Source organism: Bufo bufo, chromosome 6, assembly GCF_905171765.1.
Source record: "Bufo bufo chromosome 6, aBufBuf1.1, whole genome shotgun sequence".
Lineage (NCBI taxonomy): Eukaryota > Metazoa > Chordata > Amphibia > Anura > Bufonidae > Bufo > Bufo bufo.
The window spans coordinates 327319211-327338826 of record NC_053394.1 but is presented as its reverse complement, the minus strand read 5'-3'; the positions used below and the strand labels follow the sequence as shown (position 1 = coordinate 327338826).

General features: G+C 42.4%; 1 protein-coding gene across 11 annotated transcripts in view; it reads right to left on the bottom strand.

The window, feature by feature from the left end:
• Positions 1–3893: 3893 nt before the first annotated feature.
• RBM39 (RNA binding motif protein 39) overlaps positions 3894–19616 on the bottom strand; it is a 41492-nt gene continuing 25769 nt past the window's right edge. For 7 of the 11 annotated variants that reach the window (XM_040437266.1, XM_040437268.1, XM_040437271.1 and 4 more), the window contains 15 exons: positions 19379–19573; positions 19227–19290; positions 16409–16474; positions 14775–14825; positions 13936–14053; positions 13675–13827; positions 12657–12794; positions 12508–12573; positions 12217–12421; positions 10956–11033; positions 10638–10670; positions 7472–7604; positions 6640–6745; positions 4787–4865; positions 3894–4696 (listed from right to left, as the gene is read on the bottom strand). In XM_040437266.1, the coding sequence (XP_040293200.1) occupies positions 4596–4696; positions 4787–4865; positions 6640–6745; positions 7472–7604; positions 10638–10670; positions 10956–11033; positions 12217–12421; positions 12508–12573; positions 12657–12794; positions 13675–13827; positions 13936–14053; positions 14775–14825; positions 16409–16474; positions 19227–19290; positions 19379–19573 (1586 nt within the window). In that variant the 3' untranslated portion in view covers positions 3894–4595. Of the gene's footprint in view, positions 4697–4786; positions 4866–6639; positions 6746–7471; positions 7605–10637; positions 10671–10955; positions 11034–12216; positions 12422–12507; positions 12574–12656; positions 12795–13674; positions 13828–13935; positions 14054–14774; positions 14826–16408; positions 16475–17680; positions 17764–18971; positions 19124–19226; positions 19291–19378; positions 19574–19616 lie in introns of all 11 variants that reach the window. The other 4 variants (XM_040437273.1, XM_040437264.1, XM_040437274.1 and 1 more) reach the window with 3 other exon arrangements.

Genomic DNA, 19616 nt, shown 5'->3' with positions numbered 1-19616 from the left:
TTTCTTCGGACTCTCAAGAACTGACCCTTTGGGATGCCTTTTTTAAGTGGGGTAGGGTGAAAACTCTCCCAACGTAAGAGACTGTTAGTGGAAGTCTTTTTCCTAAAAAGGGTCGTCTTGATGTTATTGTGTTCATCTCTTTCTAAACATACATCCAAAAAATTGATGGTATTATGGTGTATTTCAGAGGTGAAAAAGAGTCCAATGTGGTTGGAATTTAGTGTATCCATGAATTGTTGGAATTCATTGGTTGTCCCAGACCATAGAAGAAAAATATCGTCTATGTATCTGGACCAGAGTGTGATAAATCTGGTCCAAGATAACATAGATTCAGTGAAGACAACTGTATCCTCCCACCAGCCCAGGAGTAAGTTGGCATACGTTGGTGCACAAGGGCTACCCATCGCAGTACCCCTGAGCTGGTGGTAGAAGCGGTTCTCAAAAATGAAATAATTGTGTGTTAAAATAAAATTGAGAAGTTGAAGGGTAAATTGATTGTGTTGATGTAAGTCCACAGATCTGGAGTCCAGAAAGAATTTCACTGCTGACAGGCCCTTATTATGGGGGATAGAGGTATATAGAGCCTCAACATCTATGGAGGCAAACCAACTGTCAGGTTCTATAATGACACCCTCAACTCTTTGCAGTAAATCAGTCGTGTCCTGTAAGTAGGACGGAAGTGTGGATACAAAGGGACGAAGAATTTTATCAATATATACACCGGCATGATGGGTAAGGCTATCAATCCCGGAGACTATTGGACGTCCCTTTAGGGGGTTGACACCCTTGTGTATCTTTGGGAGTCCATAGAAAGTCGCTGTTTTAGGGATTGTGGGTAATAAATATTCAAATTCTTTACGATCAATACATCTATTTTCCAGGCCTTCTTGTAATATCTGAAGCAGTTCCCTCTGGAATTTGTCAGTTGGATCCACCTTCAGGACTGTATAGCTGTTTTTATCTAGGACCAAGGAGAGGCACATATCTCTATATTGTTGTACTGAAAGGACAACAATATTCCCACCTTTGTCCGATGATTTTATGATGATATCCCTATTAGTGCTCAGGTTCTGTAATGCAGTCATTTCTCCCGTGGTGTAGTTTTTTACAGATGTAGTATGGGCAATTTTTTCAAGATCACGTGTGACAGATTTTAAAAAGATGTCAATATTTGCGTCATTCAATGTTTTGGGTGGCATCTTCACACTCTTATTTCTCAAGGTTGTGAAGGGGCCCTGGCCCTTAGGTCTTTCCCCTTCCTCTAGAAGGTATACAAGGGTGTCAATGCCCTCAAGATCGCCCAATTCCACGCCCAGTTCCTGACATCTCTTTTTATCTGATGATACAAATAATTTATGCCAGCGTAGTCTCCTGGCAAAAAGTTGTACGTCTTTAATCCAGTTAAAGCAGTTAAATCTCGTGGTTGGCACATAGGTAAGTCCCTTCTTAAGGATGGACATCTCATCCTCAGACAAGATTTTCCCTGATAGATTGAGGATTAAAGTGTCATTTGTAGATGACCAATCTATTTTTTGTTGACATGTGACTGTGCCGGTTGACGGTCCCTTAACATATAGGTGTTGGGCTGGATTTGATCTAAAAAAGCTGCAGTTGTAGTCGTGGGGGGAGGCACCTGTGTATAGGAAGATGAAGACGGTCCAGATATAGATCCAGCCTGTTCTAATAGTTCCTGCAAAACGCAGGAGCCTCTGAGACTGGGTGTGAATAGGAACATGATAATATGCGTCCTTCAGGTCGATTGTACAGAGGAACGCGTCTTTTTGAATTAAAGCAATGGTAGAATTTAGGGATTCCATCTTGAACCTTTTGTAAATTACAAATTTGTTTAGCCTTTTGAGGTTTATAATCATGCGGAAGGAACCCCCCGGCTTCTTTACTAAGAAAAGGCTGGAGTAGAATCCCTGCCCCCGTTGAAGCTCGGGAACAGGAATCACTACTCCCAAGTCCAGGAGATTCTGGACCTCCTTCCAAATCTGGCTCTGCTGAAAAGTAGAAGAGTGCTGAGAAATCAGAAATGCATTCGGGGGGGGGGAGGGGGGGGTGCGGGGGGGGGGGGGTTGGGAGATAACTATCCTGTAGCCGTTCTTGATAAGATTTTGCGCCCAGGGGCTCTGAGAAGTCTGCTGCCACTGAGCAAAAAATTGGGATAGTCTTCCCCTATCCTGGAGTCACCGTTTCTCTTGATCTGGGGATTAAGGAGGTACCCTCTACCCCTTTTGGGTAACTCCAACATCCGAATTTACCTTTACCACGAAAGGAGCTATTTTGGGAATATTGACTACGAAAGGGGGGTTTCTTTTTTGGGGTTTTCTCCTCAGGGAACCCTTTCTTTTTATCAGTAGCCTTCGAGAATCTTGTCCAATACAGGACCGAACACGTATTCCCCCCCGAGAAGGCTATAGAACACAACTTCATCTTAGAAGAGATGTCACCTGACCAAGATTTCATCCAAAGTGCCCTCCGGGAAGTATTGGACAAGGCCGCGTCCTTGGCTGAGAACCTAATTGTCTCTGCGGAGGCGTCCGCTAGGAACCCTGTGGCAGATTTTAACAAGGGAATAGAGTCTAGTATCTGTTCCCTGGACATCTTGTTAATTAAATGATTTTCTAATTCATTCAGCCACAGGTACATAGACCTGGCAACTGAAGTAGCAGCTATGTTGGTCTTAACACTAAACATAGCTGCCTCCCAGGATTTTTTTTAATAAACTGTCTGCCTTCCTTTCCATGGTGTCCCTTAACTGACAGGAGTCCTCGAAAGGTAGTGAGGTTTTCTTATTAACCTTGGCCACCTGGACGTCAATTCTGGGGACTTCGTCAAAAATGTTTGAGTCTGACAAGTCAAATACAAGGCGGTTTCTGAATTCCTTGGAAATTCCTAGTTTCTTTTCTGGATGGGCCCATTCATCCATCACCATCTCCTTAATGTTTTCATTTATGGGGAATACACGGGAGCGTCTGACCTTCAATCCCCAAAAACATCTCTTCCTGAACAGTATGGGGTCGCTGGATGTCCTCCACCCCGATTGTATCCCTGACCGCCTTTAAAAAGGTCACTCATCTCACTAGGAGTGAAGAATTTTTTAGAGTCCTCGACGATCTCGCCCTCAGATAGGGGGTACTCGTCGTCCTCTTTTTTGGAGGATGAGGCATCGCCCTCCAAATCCTCAGAGTCTGAGGAGGAAATGTCTGCCATCCTGGGCCGTTTGGGTGGGCGAGCCCCCAGAGTATCCTCACGGAGGGAGGCCAGAGAAGACTTAACTTCCTCCTGAATCATAGATCTAAACTCCTGCATAATTGAGGGTTGTTCTTCTCTCACTAACTTGGCAATACAATCCTTGCAAAGTTTTTTTAGTATAATCATCAGGAAGCCTGACGAAGCACTGGATGCATCTGGCGGTCTTCCTCGGCTTTTTTAAAGAGGACCTTTCATTAGTTTAAAAACTAACTATATCAGTGGGCAGAGCGGCGCCCAGGGGTCCCCCTGCACTTACTAGTTTGTCTGGGCGCCGCTCCGTTTGCCCGGTATAGGCTCCGGTGTGTGCAGCTCCCTCTTTTGTACGGGGCAGAGTTTTTGTATTAGGGTTGTCCCTTGCTGCAGCGCTGGCCAATCGTAGCGCACAGTTCATAGCCTGGGAGTGCCAGTTCATAGCCTGCGACCAATGCTCTTGAATCTTGCTGGGATCTCCACCAATCACAAGATTGAGGATTCTGTGCTCCCTTTTCAGCACCAGGTGCATTGGGTAGAGGTGCAGCTTTTATTTCCTTGTATTGCCCCCACACAAGTCTAAAATTGTAGAACACTCATTTTATTCCAATGAGGAAACATGCAACCGCAAAACCATAATTAAGACTCATCAATCTTTAAATGTGGCTTGTTTTAAAGAATTTTTATTTCAGAGCTTCTTTACAAAGGTACTTGAAATATGAAAGTTGGATAGAAATATTAAGCAGTCTGGTCAAACACACTAAATTAACAAAAAATAAAATTATTTCAGAGCTCACAGAGCTTAAAGAGCAAAAGATTATATGCAACCAAGCAAAATGTCAACGTATTCCCTGGCAGCCTTGCGCCACAAAATCTTGTCTTTAAGCATTACATCTCCTGCCTGGAAACACAACCGAGATTTTGTCTGGTATAGAAGAAATACCAGAACTATGTACAAAATAAATTTCACAGATACATAAATGTAATTTAAGAATTAAAATCTGCAGTTCTGCATTTCCCTCATTTGCTAACTTTGAGAAACGTGTTAAGCACTAAATTCTTCCAACTTCTGTAACAGGGGTCCTACGACAGAACTCCACCACTATAACAGTTCAGGCATTTATTTCTTCCATTGCTCCTTTACTTTTTGCTGTCCCAGTTATTTCCTCATGGACAGTAAGGCAGCACAGCAAATTAACTAGTTGAATGCTGGTTGGCCAATACGCTGCTTTCATCTTTTAAGGTTTCAGATTTGTACACAAAAATACATTACACCCATTCCTCTCCAATGGCATCTAAATAAAAGAAACCCTACAACACTCTCGAAAAGTAAAGTGAATTTTATGTACAATTTTTTATTTTTATTTTCATCGACGAACAGGAAACAGTAGCTGAGTAGATGTCATGGAATCTGGGAAGAGGCTGTGGTATGTTGGAAGAGGGACATATGCAGCAGTAATCATCTTGCCTGTGAGGGAGGAAAAAATATATAAAACTGTTTAAGTATCTTATACGGTTTAAGGTACTTCTGATAACTTTGATACGTATCATAACTCACCAGCAAACCACCTTCCATGCAAAGCATTGACTGCTGCAATTGCAGATGCTATGGTTGGACATTTAACATAAACATTACCCTGTAAAGTAAGGGAAAAGGTCTTTAAATAGAGAAATTGTAACAATACATACAAAAAAGGTATAAAATGCTTTGTTGCATTGCACATTTAGCCAAACAAAACGCAAAGGATAGCATTAGCTTAGGCTACTTTCACACTTGCGGCAGAGAGATCCGGCAAGCAGTTCCGTCGCCGGAACTGCCTGCCGGATCAGGCAAAATGTATGCTAACTGATGGCATTAGTAAGACTGATCAGGATCCTGATCAGTCTTAAAAATGCCTGATCAGTCGAAAAAATGCATTGAAATGCCGGATCCGTCTTTCCGGGGGCATCCGGCAAAAACGGATCCGGCATTTATTTTTTCACCTTTTTTTCAGTCTGCGCATGCGCATACCGGAAGGACGGATCCGGCATTCCGGTATTCTGAATGCCGGATCCGGCACTAATACATTCCTATGGGAAAAAATGCCTGATCAGGCATTCAGGCAAGTCTTCAGTTTTTTTAGCCGGAGATAAAACCGTAGCATGCTACGGTTTTCTTATTTGCCTGATCAGTCAAAACGACTGAACTGAAGACATCCTGATGCAAACTGAACGGATTACTCTCCATTCAGAATGCATGGGGACATACCTGATCAGTTATTTTCCGGTATAGAGCCCCTGTGACGGAACTCTATGCCGGAAAAGAACAACGCAAGTGTGAAAGTAGCCTTAGCTGCAAAACTGCACAATCAAAAGGTATTCGAAAATCCCTGTTAAAACTAGTCCCAACATGAGATTGATGTAGCATGCAGTATCAATAGAAAGTGAACATACATTGCTCCAGAATTGCTACAAAGTGTACCAAAACACTGGCGTACATGAGTGCACCAGAATTGTTACAGGTTTTATACACTTTAGGGAGAATCTGTCCTGAGGGTAAATATTTGAAGTCAGTTTTGCTCGAGTGTGTTGGAGCACTTTACACCAAATTTATCAAACGGCACTCATTGTTAAATTTGGCTAATCTTTAAACCTAACCCTTTTGTCTAGAAATACTACTCCAGTTTTCTACACCACATTTTTACTGTAGCGGCTTTGGGACTTTTTTTTGTCCCAGTCATAAATCTGGAGTTAACGTAGCTACAGCCACTTTTACATCCACTTTTCAAAACTAGAGGGGTGTAAAAGTGACCTCAAAAAGCGATAATTTTTTTTACTTTTTAAAGACCGAATTCTGGAGTGCAGGGGTTGATAAATTCTCCCCTTTTCCCATATTTGGTACTTTTCAGAAGGGTCTGAAATGAAAGTGGAGTGCTTAAAAAAAAATAAAAAATATAAATATTGAAAGTGGCCACACTGTTGGTGCAAAATGCTAGTGCAAGGTAAACCAGCCAAAAAGTGGCATAAAGAGAAGGAAAAAAAAAGTACAGCAAAATGCACAAAATCTATCATACAGTATTGATTAAGCACATCTTAGGACTGCACAAATTTAAAGCAGTCTGAATTGAGAACAGCATTAATAAACCTATCTCCCACGGAATGCTTCACAAAGCAAAAATAAAATACTGCAGTGCATATATACCTAATCAATTTCAATCATTCCCATTACACACATCTACATAATCAGTGTCTTGTAAAACCCATAGGCAGACAGTCAAAAAGGAAATGCTCAGATTTCAGAAACCATAGCAGAACAGGACTGCAAATACAATCTAAACTTCTAAAATATTTTATTTGGCCAAGAAAAACCTGCCAACATGATTAATCTACAAAATAATCCACACTTGAAACAATACAACTACAGGAACTTACCTGTGGTGAATTTTTGTCTACATAAATGTGAACAACTCCTCCGTGTTTGTTGCATTCTTCAATTACATCATCTTTTATTTCTGTGTCCCAACCTTGCTCATCTTCCCTGAACAATAAAATAATCACTTATTACAGTCATGAAGAACACAATATTCGTGTTTTAGCATAACACAAAAATCTTTAAAAAGAGGACCGGTCACCTCTCCTGACATGCCTATTTCAATAGCTTCATGCATTCCCCGTGTAATAATTCTGGAGCATCTATTCTTGTGACTATGTTGTGCCATTCCTCTATTATTTCTACTAGAAGTTATGAATGAATTGCTAGCAGTCTGCTGTAAGGGTACAGAGGGGTGGTAACCAGTTGGGGTCCTAACATTACCATATAAATACCTGGCAGTGTAGGACATATGAGATGTAATATTGTTTATTTTTCTGTGAGCTGCTCCATTTTCCCCACTGTGCCCCCCGTTCTTGTTTTCCACCCTGTATGTAAATTAATACCATTGGTACAGGGAGGAGGAGACGGCCGTGTTTCTCAGGGAGATTCTCCTTCTCCCTGGCTGTGAGCTGGCCAATAAAAGCAAAGCGCGTCACAGCCAGAGAGAAAAAAAGCTCACTTTCTCTCTGGCCGTGACGCGCTAAACTGCGAATAACCAGCTCGCCGTGAGAAACACAGCAGTCTCCTCCTCCCTGTACTGATGGTATGGATTTATATACAGGGCGGTAAACCAGAATGCGGGGTGGGCACAGAGGGATCCCACAAGAACAAAAAAAACACAGATCGGGAACTGTCTGCTTCACTGAACAAACAGTTAAAATAACTACTTACGTTTGTGGGTTAAACATGTTTGACAGCTGGAAGCATTGAGTGGCAAGTGGTTGAGTGGCTGCTGGAACTGGTAAAGTGGAGGATGACAACGTGATTGCAGCAGCAGAGGCAGCGGCGGCGGCAGCAGCAAGAGCTGTAAAGTACAAAACAAGTTATAGAGCCTGTCACTTTCAAAGCACATGTACAGTATAGTCACAATCCAGAAAGACTTTGGGTCCACATTGTTCTGCAATTTTACGGAACGGGTGCAGACCCATTCATTTTAAACGGGGCCGGAAAAGATGCGGTGTGCTGTCCGCATCCGCGCTTCTGTTCCGCAAAAAAATAGAACATGTCCTATTCTTGTCCGCAGACACGGACAAGAAAAGGCATTTCTATTAAAGTGCCTGGCATGTGCAGTCCGCCATTGTCCATGTTTTGCGGATCGCAAAACACTTGGACGTGCGAATGGACCCTAACAGTAATCAGTTTAATAGGCAACATGCAAATAGCCTAATCAGACTGCATAGTTTTGTCTAACCAATATTTAAAACAAAAAAAAAGGTTCAAAAATAATATGAAATAGTCACTTAAGGCTACTTTCACACTAGCGTCGGGGCTCCGCTTGTGAGCTCCGTTTGAAGGGTATCACAAGCGGCCCCGAACGCATCCGTCAAGCTACCAATGCATTCTGAGTGGACGCGGATTCGCTCAGAATGCATCAGTCTGGCAGCGTTCAGGTGTCTGCCTGGCCGTGCGAAGGCAAACGGATCCGTCCAGACTTACAATGTAAGTCAATGGGGACGGATCCGTTTGAAGTTGACACCATATGGCTCAATTTTCAAACGGATCCGTTCCCCATTGACTTTCAATGTAAAGTCTGGTTTAAAGTTCTGAACGGATCCAAACGTCTGCATTATAGGAGAGGATCTGTCTGTGCAGACACCAGACGGATCCTCTCTGAACGCTAGTCTGAAAGTAGCCTTACTACCATTCCCTGTTGGTCTTTATTTTTCACTCACACTGAAAAAAGCCAATCTGCCTGACACTAGATAAGGCAGGTAATTTTCTGTGTCAAATCACCCAGGAAGTAAACAGGAGATTGGCATGTTATTTCACACCAGACTGAGCCTCTTTAGATTGTAATCACCCTGACAACCCCTTTAAGGCAAGGTACATTGACAGATTGCAACTGTTCAGGCTATGTCCATCTTTTCTTTCACTGTCTATTCTGTGGCCATTGACTTCCATGTGTTGACCAAGCAAAACTGCTGACCAGGGTTGTCGCTGGCATCGAAATTTCGATACCCAAATTGATCCTTTTATACCAGTATCATTTCGGTACCGGGATTTTCATTTTTTCGATACTAGGCTGCCATTACAATGTTTTAAACATGACGGGGTTCACTTATTTTTAATGTCAGGCTGGACACATGCTTTTGGACTGGACCACATGTGCCTCACACTAATAGTAAGTGACCCCAAAAGTACCATCTCACATAATGGGCAACATGGGGTTAATGTGCATTACAGAATACAGGCCACTTTCACACTTGGGGTAGACTTTTCCGGCACGGGAACAGCCTGCCGGATCCGTGCCAGTGCTAGCCCACCGTGCTGCCGGTAGTCCGCTCCAGACCCATTTACTATAGTGGGGGCGGGCTGGAAGTCCAGCACGATGTTTTATTTTATTTTTTCGTGGTATCAAGTATCGCCATACTTTTTTTTATGGTATCGAAACCAAATCAAAATGTTGGTATTGAGACAATCCTACTGCTGACAGCACTATTTAGGGGGTCAGGGAGAGCAATACAAACATACCTTTTGTGGAGTTTTTATTATCAGGAGTAGTGTAAATGTGAACTTTTATGTGTCATTAAATTGCCCAGGAAGTGGTTAAGCCTCATAGTAAAGTTCTCTGCTGAGCAATGGCTGTAGGATCCAACCAGTAGAAGACTAAGGCTACTTTCACACTTGCGTTCAGAGCGGGTCCATCTGGTATCTGCACAGACAGATCCGCTCCTATAATGCAAACGCTTAGATCCGTTCAGAACGGATCCGTTTGCATTACCATGAAAAAAAAAATATATATTTTTTTTTGTTCATGATAATGCAAATGGATCCGTTTTGACTTTACATTGAAAGTCAATGGGGGACGGATCCGTTTGAAAATTGAGCCATATTGTGTCAACTTCAAACTGATCCGTCCCCATTGACTTACATTGTAAGTCTGGACGGATCCGTTTGCCTCCGCACGGCCAGGCGGACACCCGAACGCTGCAAGCTGCGTTCAGGTGTCCGCCTGCTGAGCGGAGGACAAACGGTGCCAGACTGATGCATTCTGAGCGGATCCGCCTCCACTCAGAATGCATTAGGACTGGACGGATCCGTTCGGGGCCGCTTGTGAGACCCTTCAAACGGAGCTCACAAGCGGAGCCCCGAACGCTAGTGTGAAAGTAGCCTAAAGCAGACCAATTTAGAGCAGAGCACACTTCACAGGAAAGCAGCGCCTCCTGGGCATTTGCAGCAGCAGTGTCCAGCCAAATAAAAGTTCACTTTACTGTTGCAGATTTTTTTTTAAATAATTACGTTTTTCCTGCTCTCCCGAGCCCCTAAAAAACAGTCAGCAGTTTTTTCTCCTTTTAAAAAATATATATACAAAATTTATACTGGAAGTCAATGGCAACTAGATTAGGGATCTTGATGCATCCATTATAAACGTTTATTATATACAGATTTGATCCTCTGAAGAAAAATTGCTAGAATCTGAAATCTGCAGCAATTAGGGTCCATTCACACTTCTGCAATTTTGGAACAGAATTGCGGACCCATTCTATTTCTATGCACTTCTGGGTCCGCAATTCCGATCCCGAAAAAATAGAACATGTCCTATTCTTGTCCGCAATTGCGGACAAGAATAGGCATTTTCTATTAAGTGCCGGTGATGTGCAGTCCACAAAATGCGGAACGCACATCGCCGATGTCTGTGTTTTGCGGATCCACAAAACACACACTGACGTGTGAATGGACCCTTAGGTGTGGTGAAACTACAATAGGAAAAAGCTACTTTTTAATTATTGTACTAGGTTTTCTTACAGATTTTGAAACAAATGCAGCTAGAATAGTGCATGCAACTATCTACAACTAGACATGAAGGAAAAAAAACAAAAAAACAAAATGTGCAAACCTTCACTTTGTTGTGAAATTCTTGACTGAAGATCTGCATGTATAAAAAAGAAAGGAAAAAAAAGTCAAAACTGGACAAAAGGCAAAATATAAAGGATAAGTAGTAACATTTAACAGCTACAAATCTGTGCTGCTCATAGAGAGCCATGTTCTGTCTCCAGAGATAGAGCAGGACACGGTGCCGTACTGTAGAGTTACGAGCAGCCTACAACACAGACCACGGCTAGACTGTGCCACTTTTTAAAAGTATCAGACTAAATAGAAACAACATTTTGCATTTAAATATGAAAATTAGCAATTCAAAATTATTATTTTGTACCTGCAACAGCACCAAAAGCCAAAGAGCCACTCATCTGCAAAGCTTGCTGGGCAGCTGGAGGTATCTGCAATCCTGTGCCTGCCAACCAGGAAAAAAAAAATTAAATTAAAAACAGTAATATATGTATGCGACAGGTGATTATCCTCAGTGACCCTCCTCCTCAGCCCCAAGGAACTTATAATATTAGATGCGGTTCTCATTATAACCATGAACTATTGTGGCTGATGTTGTACTGTGTGCTGACTGTTCATCAGCTAATTCATGTATGTGTGAATGAGACCTTACACTACTTTTTCTATATATGCAGATTAGGTTTTTGGTGCAATGAGGCCATCAGCATTGCTGTTGTGGCAGCCAAGCTCCACTAACTTGGGGTCCTTCCCTTGCTGCTTTGACCGATAAAGCCAGGCAGTGGCAAAGCAGCGAGGGAGAGGCTGGTCACAGAAAAGAGTGGAGTTCTGTTGCAACAAGAACAACAGTGATGCCTATACCAAGGCCTAACTTGCATATTAGGAAAAAGTAACTCTGGAACGGAGCCTCAGATTAACAGAAGAAAAATTATCAGGTGAACTACAGATGTGTCTATGCAAAGAGCTGGATAGGGAGGATGCTGGCGATAGGTTCCCTCTAAAAGATTCGGCATTTGGTCTAATTTCAGACCATCTAGCTGATACTTTGTCTCCCTTGCTACAATGTTTGGAATTGTTCTATTTCCAAAGCATATGGGTTTTGTTCTGAGCATTCTGTCTAGTTTATGTTTTATACAAATTTAGGTGAAAAAAAAAAATCCTTGATTTTTTTACACTAATTGGGGGCATTGCTAAATTTTTTTATTTTTTTTTAATCCAGTGTTAAAGAAAATTATTTAAAAGTAATACTTTTTCTTTAACACTGGATTTAAAAAAAAATACAAAATAAAATAAAAATTTGAGCAATGCCCCCAAATAGTGGAAAATAAAATTACACACTACCAGCAGTCAACACAGGTCCTCTGCAGCCAATCACCATCCTCAGCGGTATACGACACAGGGACAGTGACTGGCTGTAGCAGTCGTATGCGATCCGATATACCTAACCAATGGAGTCTGAAGAAAAGAAAAAAAAAGCGGGGAAAAAATAAAGCACCAGAACAGCGGCGGAGGGAACAATGCCTAGGAAAGAGGCAACTGCATGTAATCATTTTTTATTTATTTTACAGCATTTGGGAGCATAGACAAGCCCTTTAAGTTCGGGCTTACGTGAATTTCTTTAGGATGCCTACCTTCTGCAAGCCTTGCCATCAGCTGAAGTCTACCAGTAGTACCAAGATCGATTCCAGTTCTCTCGAGCTCATCACTATCCAAAAATGAACTGGCATTTGAAGCATCAGTACGCTCTGTCACATGGCCAACCTTCATAGGACGCCCAGCCAATTCAAATCCATTTAACTGCTCCAGAGCTTTTTTGGCACATTCAGAATCCGAAAACTAAAAAAAAAAAAAAAAAACATTTTAAAAGATGAATTTTAGTTATTAACTCACTTTATTAATATACTGACAAATGAAACACTTACAGTAATAAAGCCATATCCCTTTGAGCGGCCAGTTTCGCTGTCCATCATAAGCTGAATACTCTCAATCTGAAAAAAAAAAAAATACATTTCAGAAGTCTGCAAAATCAAAATGCAGTAGAAAAAAAAACATGCATTTTTTGAGCACTCACTCTGCCAAATGGTTCAAATATTCCTCGCAGCATGTCTTCAGTTATGTTAAAATGCAGAGATCCAACATATAACCTCATCGGTCCTGCGGTGCCTTTCTGTAAATTATTAGCCATTGCAGCAGCTCTGTTCTTTTCTGCCTGTAAATAAAATCAAAGGCACATACATTAGAAATGTTGCCTCAAACAGATACTCTCACTTGCAGTTGTATCTATTAAAGAGTTACATAAACAGTTAGTATAAGTGTCCATATACGTGAATTTAAACCTGGATTTGGACCCTTTAAAAATTCGCTTTTATTAGTTTAATTTTAAAAAAGCATAAGTACAGACACCCTTTGATAACTGGGTATCCAAAATAATAATAGGACAAGATGTTAGCCAGCTACCACCGTGAATTGGTGAAGAAAAGTAGATACAAAAATACAGATGTGTACGAAATTCCCGTAGCATTAGTGACTTTTGGGGCTTGGGGTTGGGTAGAGGGTGGGGCACATTGATAGGGGTATTAGGGATGATTCTTTCACTTGCAGTTGCCAACCATTGAAGTACATAATGCGTGTGCACGGCTTACTACGAAGTGGGTAAACGGGCTTATTTTTCTGGAATAGTGGCGACTTACATAATGCTATACACTTTGCTCTCAATCAACTAACAGCATTTACTAGATTTCTACGTTCTTACAGAATTAGAGATATACAGACAAAACTAGGGATGAGCGAATAGACTTCGGATGAAACATTACTTCAAAGTCTTGCGAAACTTCACATACCTTCATAAAATTACTACTGTAAAAGAACATTTCTCGAACTCAGGTTCGGTTCCAAGGAACCGAACCAAAGTTCAGGAAATGTTTTTTACAGTAGTAATTTATGAAGTTATTATGCGAAGTCTCACGAGACTTTGCGAAGTAATGACTTCAGCTCACCTGAGCAAATACATTCTAATAGAGCGCTTGCTCCGTACAGTATTTAAATGAAGTATTATGCGAACCTAGTGTATGCAAGTTCATGACACTCACCTGAGATGCCTGCACTATTATGGGAACACCCAAAACTCTCTGTCCTGTTAAACCAATTGCTAGAGGTACAGAGCTAACATCAACAAACTCGACATAAGCTATCCCTTTAGAACGCCTGGAATTTCGGTCGGATATCATCCTCACATCACGAACCTAGTAAGAAACAATAAATAAGCAAATGTACAAGCAGACTATTTTTTACAAGAATACAGAACTAGAGAAAAGCTGCTTAACAAAAAAAAAAAAAAAAAACTTGTTCACCTTGCCAACCGTAGAGAAAAATTCTTCAAGGTCTCTGGGGCGGATTCTTGCTGCCAGTTGCATACAAAAGACAGTGCGTGCATCTCTTTCTTCCGGTGTTAAATTATCAATTGGACCTCTGAAAATGAAACAGTTGTCAAAGTTGTCACAGCACAAACTTTTGCATGAGAAATCCAGTTTATTAAATGTAAAGTTGTATGCTACAGGTCTCATTTTCATCACCTCAAACTCTCTACACATCGGCATCATAGTTTTGTAATGGAAGCACTTCTAGATACCAATAGTGGCCATTGCATCCCTTTTACTTACAAAGGTTCCCATCAATGCTCTTGGTATCTGTTATTTTGAAAGGAAGCAGGATGCCAAGTAGGAAAATGTCCCATGAGGCCCAAAATAAGTCTGACACCAATGTAAATAGAGCCTTAAAGGGAGTTTTTCTGCTGCTAAACAGCCTCTAAATTACAACAAACATAGCGGAACAATTTATTCCAATGTAATTTGTATGTTTTTACTCACTCATGTCAATGCAAATAGGCGGTAAAATGCCAAGAGGACTTCTAGAGTCCTCACTATTGTACTTGCACACACTTAGTCCCATAAATGTCTTTTACTGAAAGTTTGATGAAAGAAATGAGATTCTTAATAAACTAGTTTTGTGCCTCCCGTTATCCCCTGGTTGGAGTTCACATTAAAGCTGTAATGTCGAAATATCTGTATATGCTATGGTGAGAACGGAGAAAGCCACTGCCAGGCAGTTCTGGTGGCAGCTTATCTCCAGGAAGAACAAAAGAATGGGAACCGGGTCTATATCATTACAAAAATATTTGACTGTTACATACCTTACAGGGCTTTTCTCTTTCTTTTGTGGGCTTTTGCTCTTTGAACGACGCCTAAATAGAAAAAAATTGAACAAAGGGAACTCATTTAATGTCAATGCTTTAAGTTTCCTTAAACACTATATGTATCTCTCTATATCTACTGCTCTTTACTCCATTCAAACCCTGCCAACCAGTTGTTTGAAGGGGGTCACTGTGCTTGTGCCAGTGCAGCTTTCTCTTCAAAGATAAACTGCACAGCCACTACAAAGTAGACAACGTGCAGATAAAGTATAGAGGAGATGATGCACAGATGAATGTCTAAGAGGAAGCAGCACTCGCACAAGAGCAGCAACCCCCTTCAAGATCCCTTCTGATCTGATAATGATGACCTATCCCTGAGGATAGGTCATCAATAGAAATGAGCGAAGAGAGCTTCGGATGTTATCCAAAATCAGTTCGTTCAAAACCTGAGCCGAAGTTAGGTATTCGCGAAGTTGTGTGTGACTTGGTTTATTAACTTCTGTAATTCATTTTTAAAATGGAAAACAACGCGAATAACTAACTTCGGCTCATCAGAGCCCATACAATTTAAATACCATACGGAGACAGATCTCCGGACTGAATCAGTCCGAAGTATTGAACGAAGAGACTTCAGATGTAACAACCCAAAGCTCGCTTCGCTCATCTTTAGTCATCAATAAATGCTGCACAGTGCCACTCCTAGTGCAGAGAAATGTGGCACCACTTATAAGATGCCAATAATCCATTAAAAGGAACCTGTCAGCAGGATTTTGTGCATAGAGCTGGGGACATGGGCGGCTAGATGGCCGCTAGCACATCTGCAATACCCAGTCCCCACAGCTCTCTGCGCTTTTATTGTGTTAAAAAAACTTTTTTATCAATATGCAAATTACCTGATATGAGTCCTGTATCCGGAGATGAGTCAAGCGGAAAGGAGCCCAGCACCGCCCCCCGTCCTCCGAACCTCCTCCTTGCTGGCTGACGTCACAGAGCTGGAGCGCTGAAGTCTCGCAATGCGTGAGCTAGCGCATGCGCAGTGTCGGCATCATGTTCATTCCCTGTGCTGGCATCAGCACAGGGAACGAACTACGCATGCGCTAGCTCACGCATCGCGAGATTTCGGCGCTCCAGCTCTGTGACGTCAGCCAGCAAGGAGGAGATTCGGAGGACGTGGGGCGGTGCTGGGCTCCTTTCCGCTTGACTCATCTCCGGTCATTTGCATATTGATCAAAAAGTTTTTTTTAACACAATAAAAGCGCAGAGAGCTATGGGGACTGGGTATTGCAGATGTTCTAGCGGCCATCTAGCAGCCCATGTCCCCAGCTCTATGCACAAAATCCTGGTGACAGGTTCCCTTTAAAGGGGTTGTCCTATATAAGTGTGTGATTGGCAAGGGTTCAACCACTGGGGCCCAGCTGATCACAGTTAGCCAAGTACAAGCGTGGGTCGCGAGCATGCATATCCACAGCTCAGTTGAAACAAGGGAACAAGGGCCTTCAGCTGTTGGGCCCCTGAAAAGAAGACCCCAAGCACCTATCCTGTGAATAGGGAACAAGTTCTTGTAATGGGACAACCCCTTTCCAACATTTTAAACCTAATAAAAAAATAAATAAAAAAAAGGCATGATAACTAACCTTAGCTTCACGTTGTGCGGTACTCCCATTTTGCCTCGCATGGAGCTGCCAAATTTTGGTCCGGAACTGTAAAGATAAATTAAGTTAAATTAAATTAATTTCCAAAACAAGCAACATTAAGATTTCCAGAAAATTGCATTTCTAGTAGCCCTATGTAAATAAGTGGTTCATATTTTCTATCACTCATCTGAAGCTTGAATTAATTTTCCAAATTTGCTGAAGAACATACAATGTGACACTATAGTTGCATTTAGTTCCCTGACAACCAAATGTAAAGCTAATGGCTTGCAATAGCAGACAGCAGTAATTTGTAAAGCCCCCTTCTTAATTGGAGTCAAGGGTATCCTGTTCAGCAAAGAGACCATGCTGTACCCTCAGTAACATAATTGCTTCTACAGGGTCCACTAGACCAGCGCCGGTCCCCAACCGCCGGTCCGCGGCAATCAGGGCCGTCTTTAACGCAGTACTAATGAAGCTCTTACATTATGTAATTACCGCTTCTTGGTCCTCGGCTTGGCTGTGCAGGGCTGCGCACAACGTGAGGGCGCACTGTGACCTCACACTGTGCGCCGCGATACACAGCCGACAGCAGGATGAAGAGGATTGCGATGGTGAGGAGTGGTGGCGTCCAGGAGCAGGAGAGGTAAGTGCTATTTTTTATTTTATTTGGGCCGATGGCTGGCTGACATGGGGATGGGGGGGGGGGGGGGGGGGGGGGGGATCTGCCGATGGCTGGCTGACATAGGGATGGGGGGGGTCTGCCAATGGCTGGCTGACATGGGGATGGGGGGGGGGGGGGGGGTCTGCCAATGGCTGGCTGACATGGGGATGGGGGGGGGGGGGGGGGGGGGGGTCTGCCAATGGCTGGCTGAAGGTTGATCTGAGGCATTGGGGGTCTGATTAACATTGGGGATCCAATTTCTGGTCTGACCTGAGGTGTAATGGAAAATATATATTTTCTTATTCTCCTCTAAAACCAAAAATTACAGTACAGTGCAGCAGAGACCCTAGTCAGTTTATATAGTTGTTATATATTTTAATATGCACCTTGTGTTCTGTTATGCACGTGAATCAGTAAGCCCCGCCCCAGAACCCCCACCCGGTCCCTGGGAAAATGGTCTTGCATGAAACTAGTCCTTGGTGCAAAAAAGGTTGGGGACCACTGCACCAGACTACTCAGGAAGACTGGGGACAACTGAGACTACACCCAGAATGCCCAATTTAGTGATTAATAGCACTTCTGATCATCAGATAGACTTAATAGCCCCCTACACATTCTGATCGTTGAGTGGAAATAATGAGCCTTATGCGGCCACCATTAGACAAATTCATCCATAAGGTACTCTCCTGAAGACCTGTGACATAATGGAGATGAAAGAATTGTAACTATATTATTATGTACCAATACAGTTTTATTCTGACAAACATAGCTCACAAACAGCAATACAGCAAGGAAAACTATCAAATAAAATCAACTAACATTGTAAAAATAGTGAAGATCTTGCAAGTCTGCATTATGAAATAAACAAATAAAAAAAATTCTGCCAGTTCCTCTTTAGCTTCAAGTTAACTTTAGTCTAAATTTCAAATCTTGAAATATTAAAAGGGGTTGTCCGGGTTCAGAGCCGGACATACCTCCATTTTTACTCAGGCTTGAGTATCGGAGCAGTTCATACTCCGATGCTCTCCTTTGCCCTGTGCTAAATCGCGCAGGGCAAAGGCATTTTTTGGAGATCCAGTGACGTATCGGGCTCTCCATGGGGCTGCCAGGAAGCCCGGTGACGTCACCGGCACTGATGGGCGGGCTTTAGCGCTGCCGTAGCCAGTAAACCGGCTAGGGCAGCGCTAAAGCACCCCCATCACAGCCGGTGACATCACCAAACACTGCCGGGAGGAAGCTTCCGCCCGGCAGTGTGTGATTGTAAACAAAAAAAGCACGTGCCCTGCGCGATCTGGCATGAACATGAACTGCTCCAATGCTCAAGTCAGGGGGGCTGCCTGGGTGAAATTATGGTTATCCGGGTTCAGCTCTGAACCCGGACAACCTCTTTAAATAAGTCATGCGCCAACACTTTTTGCTATGGCCACAAAACATGCAATGCATATAAAATATATAGATCCCTTGGATGGTCTCATGGCTTTGTGTGTAGCGGCATTACATAATTGCAGCATTAAAGGAATTGTCTGTTTTTGCTATATTGATGAGCCATCATCATAAGTCATCAATATCAGATTGGCGGAGGTACCAGAAGTTGGGCCCCTGCCAATAAGTTGCTTTAAAAGAATGCAGTGCTTGTATGAGCTCTGTGTTCTCTGTTTACCTGCTTGTCATCAACATTGCAGAGGCGAACAGGTGTAATTACAACTCTGCCGTCCCCATTCACTTGGATGGGGTGGCTCAGTCCTATTCACGACCCCTGCCGGTCTGATATTGATTACGTATCTTGAGGATAGATCAATACAACGAACGCGGACAACCCCTTTAATTAGGCTTGAATGCCAAAGTTACAAGTCGTGATCTATCTAAAGGAATTAACACAAAATCAAATATATTACTACTCACCCCTGTTACTACAGCTAAACACACCTAAATCGTTACTGGAACAGTCATTTTGTTTTAGGAGTAACATAATTCAAAAGCAGATCCCCTTTGTGCAGTCAAGGTATTTCAAGGGACTGTAGTATAAATACACCTGAATCTGGAAGGTTTAACTCCTGAAAGGACACAGGGGGGGTAAGACAGTGCTTGTGCTCCACAGTAAGGTAATAGAACGGCAAAATCTTTAAGAGGAGGCACACTTTAAATATATTAACAAACCATATCTGGATCATAAGTCCTACAACCACTTCATCCATGGCAATAGTATCCAGCCAGTACCCATCTAGGTTAGAAGAGTGATGCAGAGGGTATTAAAGGGTCCATTTCTTGCATCAAAAATATGTGATAACACACACAGTATGTATACTTACTATGGACTTCGATAACGGCCTCTAAATCTCCGATCTTTGCTTCTTGACCGACTCCTCTTACGTTCTTTACTGCGACTGCGCTTTTTTTCTCTGCTTTTACTTCTTTTCCTTTCCCGCTCCCTACTGCGTTTCTTCTCCCTGCTCTTGCTACGCTTTCTTTCACGGCTGCGACTCCGGCTTTTACTTTTCTTTCTCCTTAAAACCCCAAACAAAAAGGTTATTAAAAATGTACCTCACT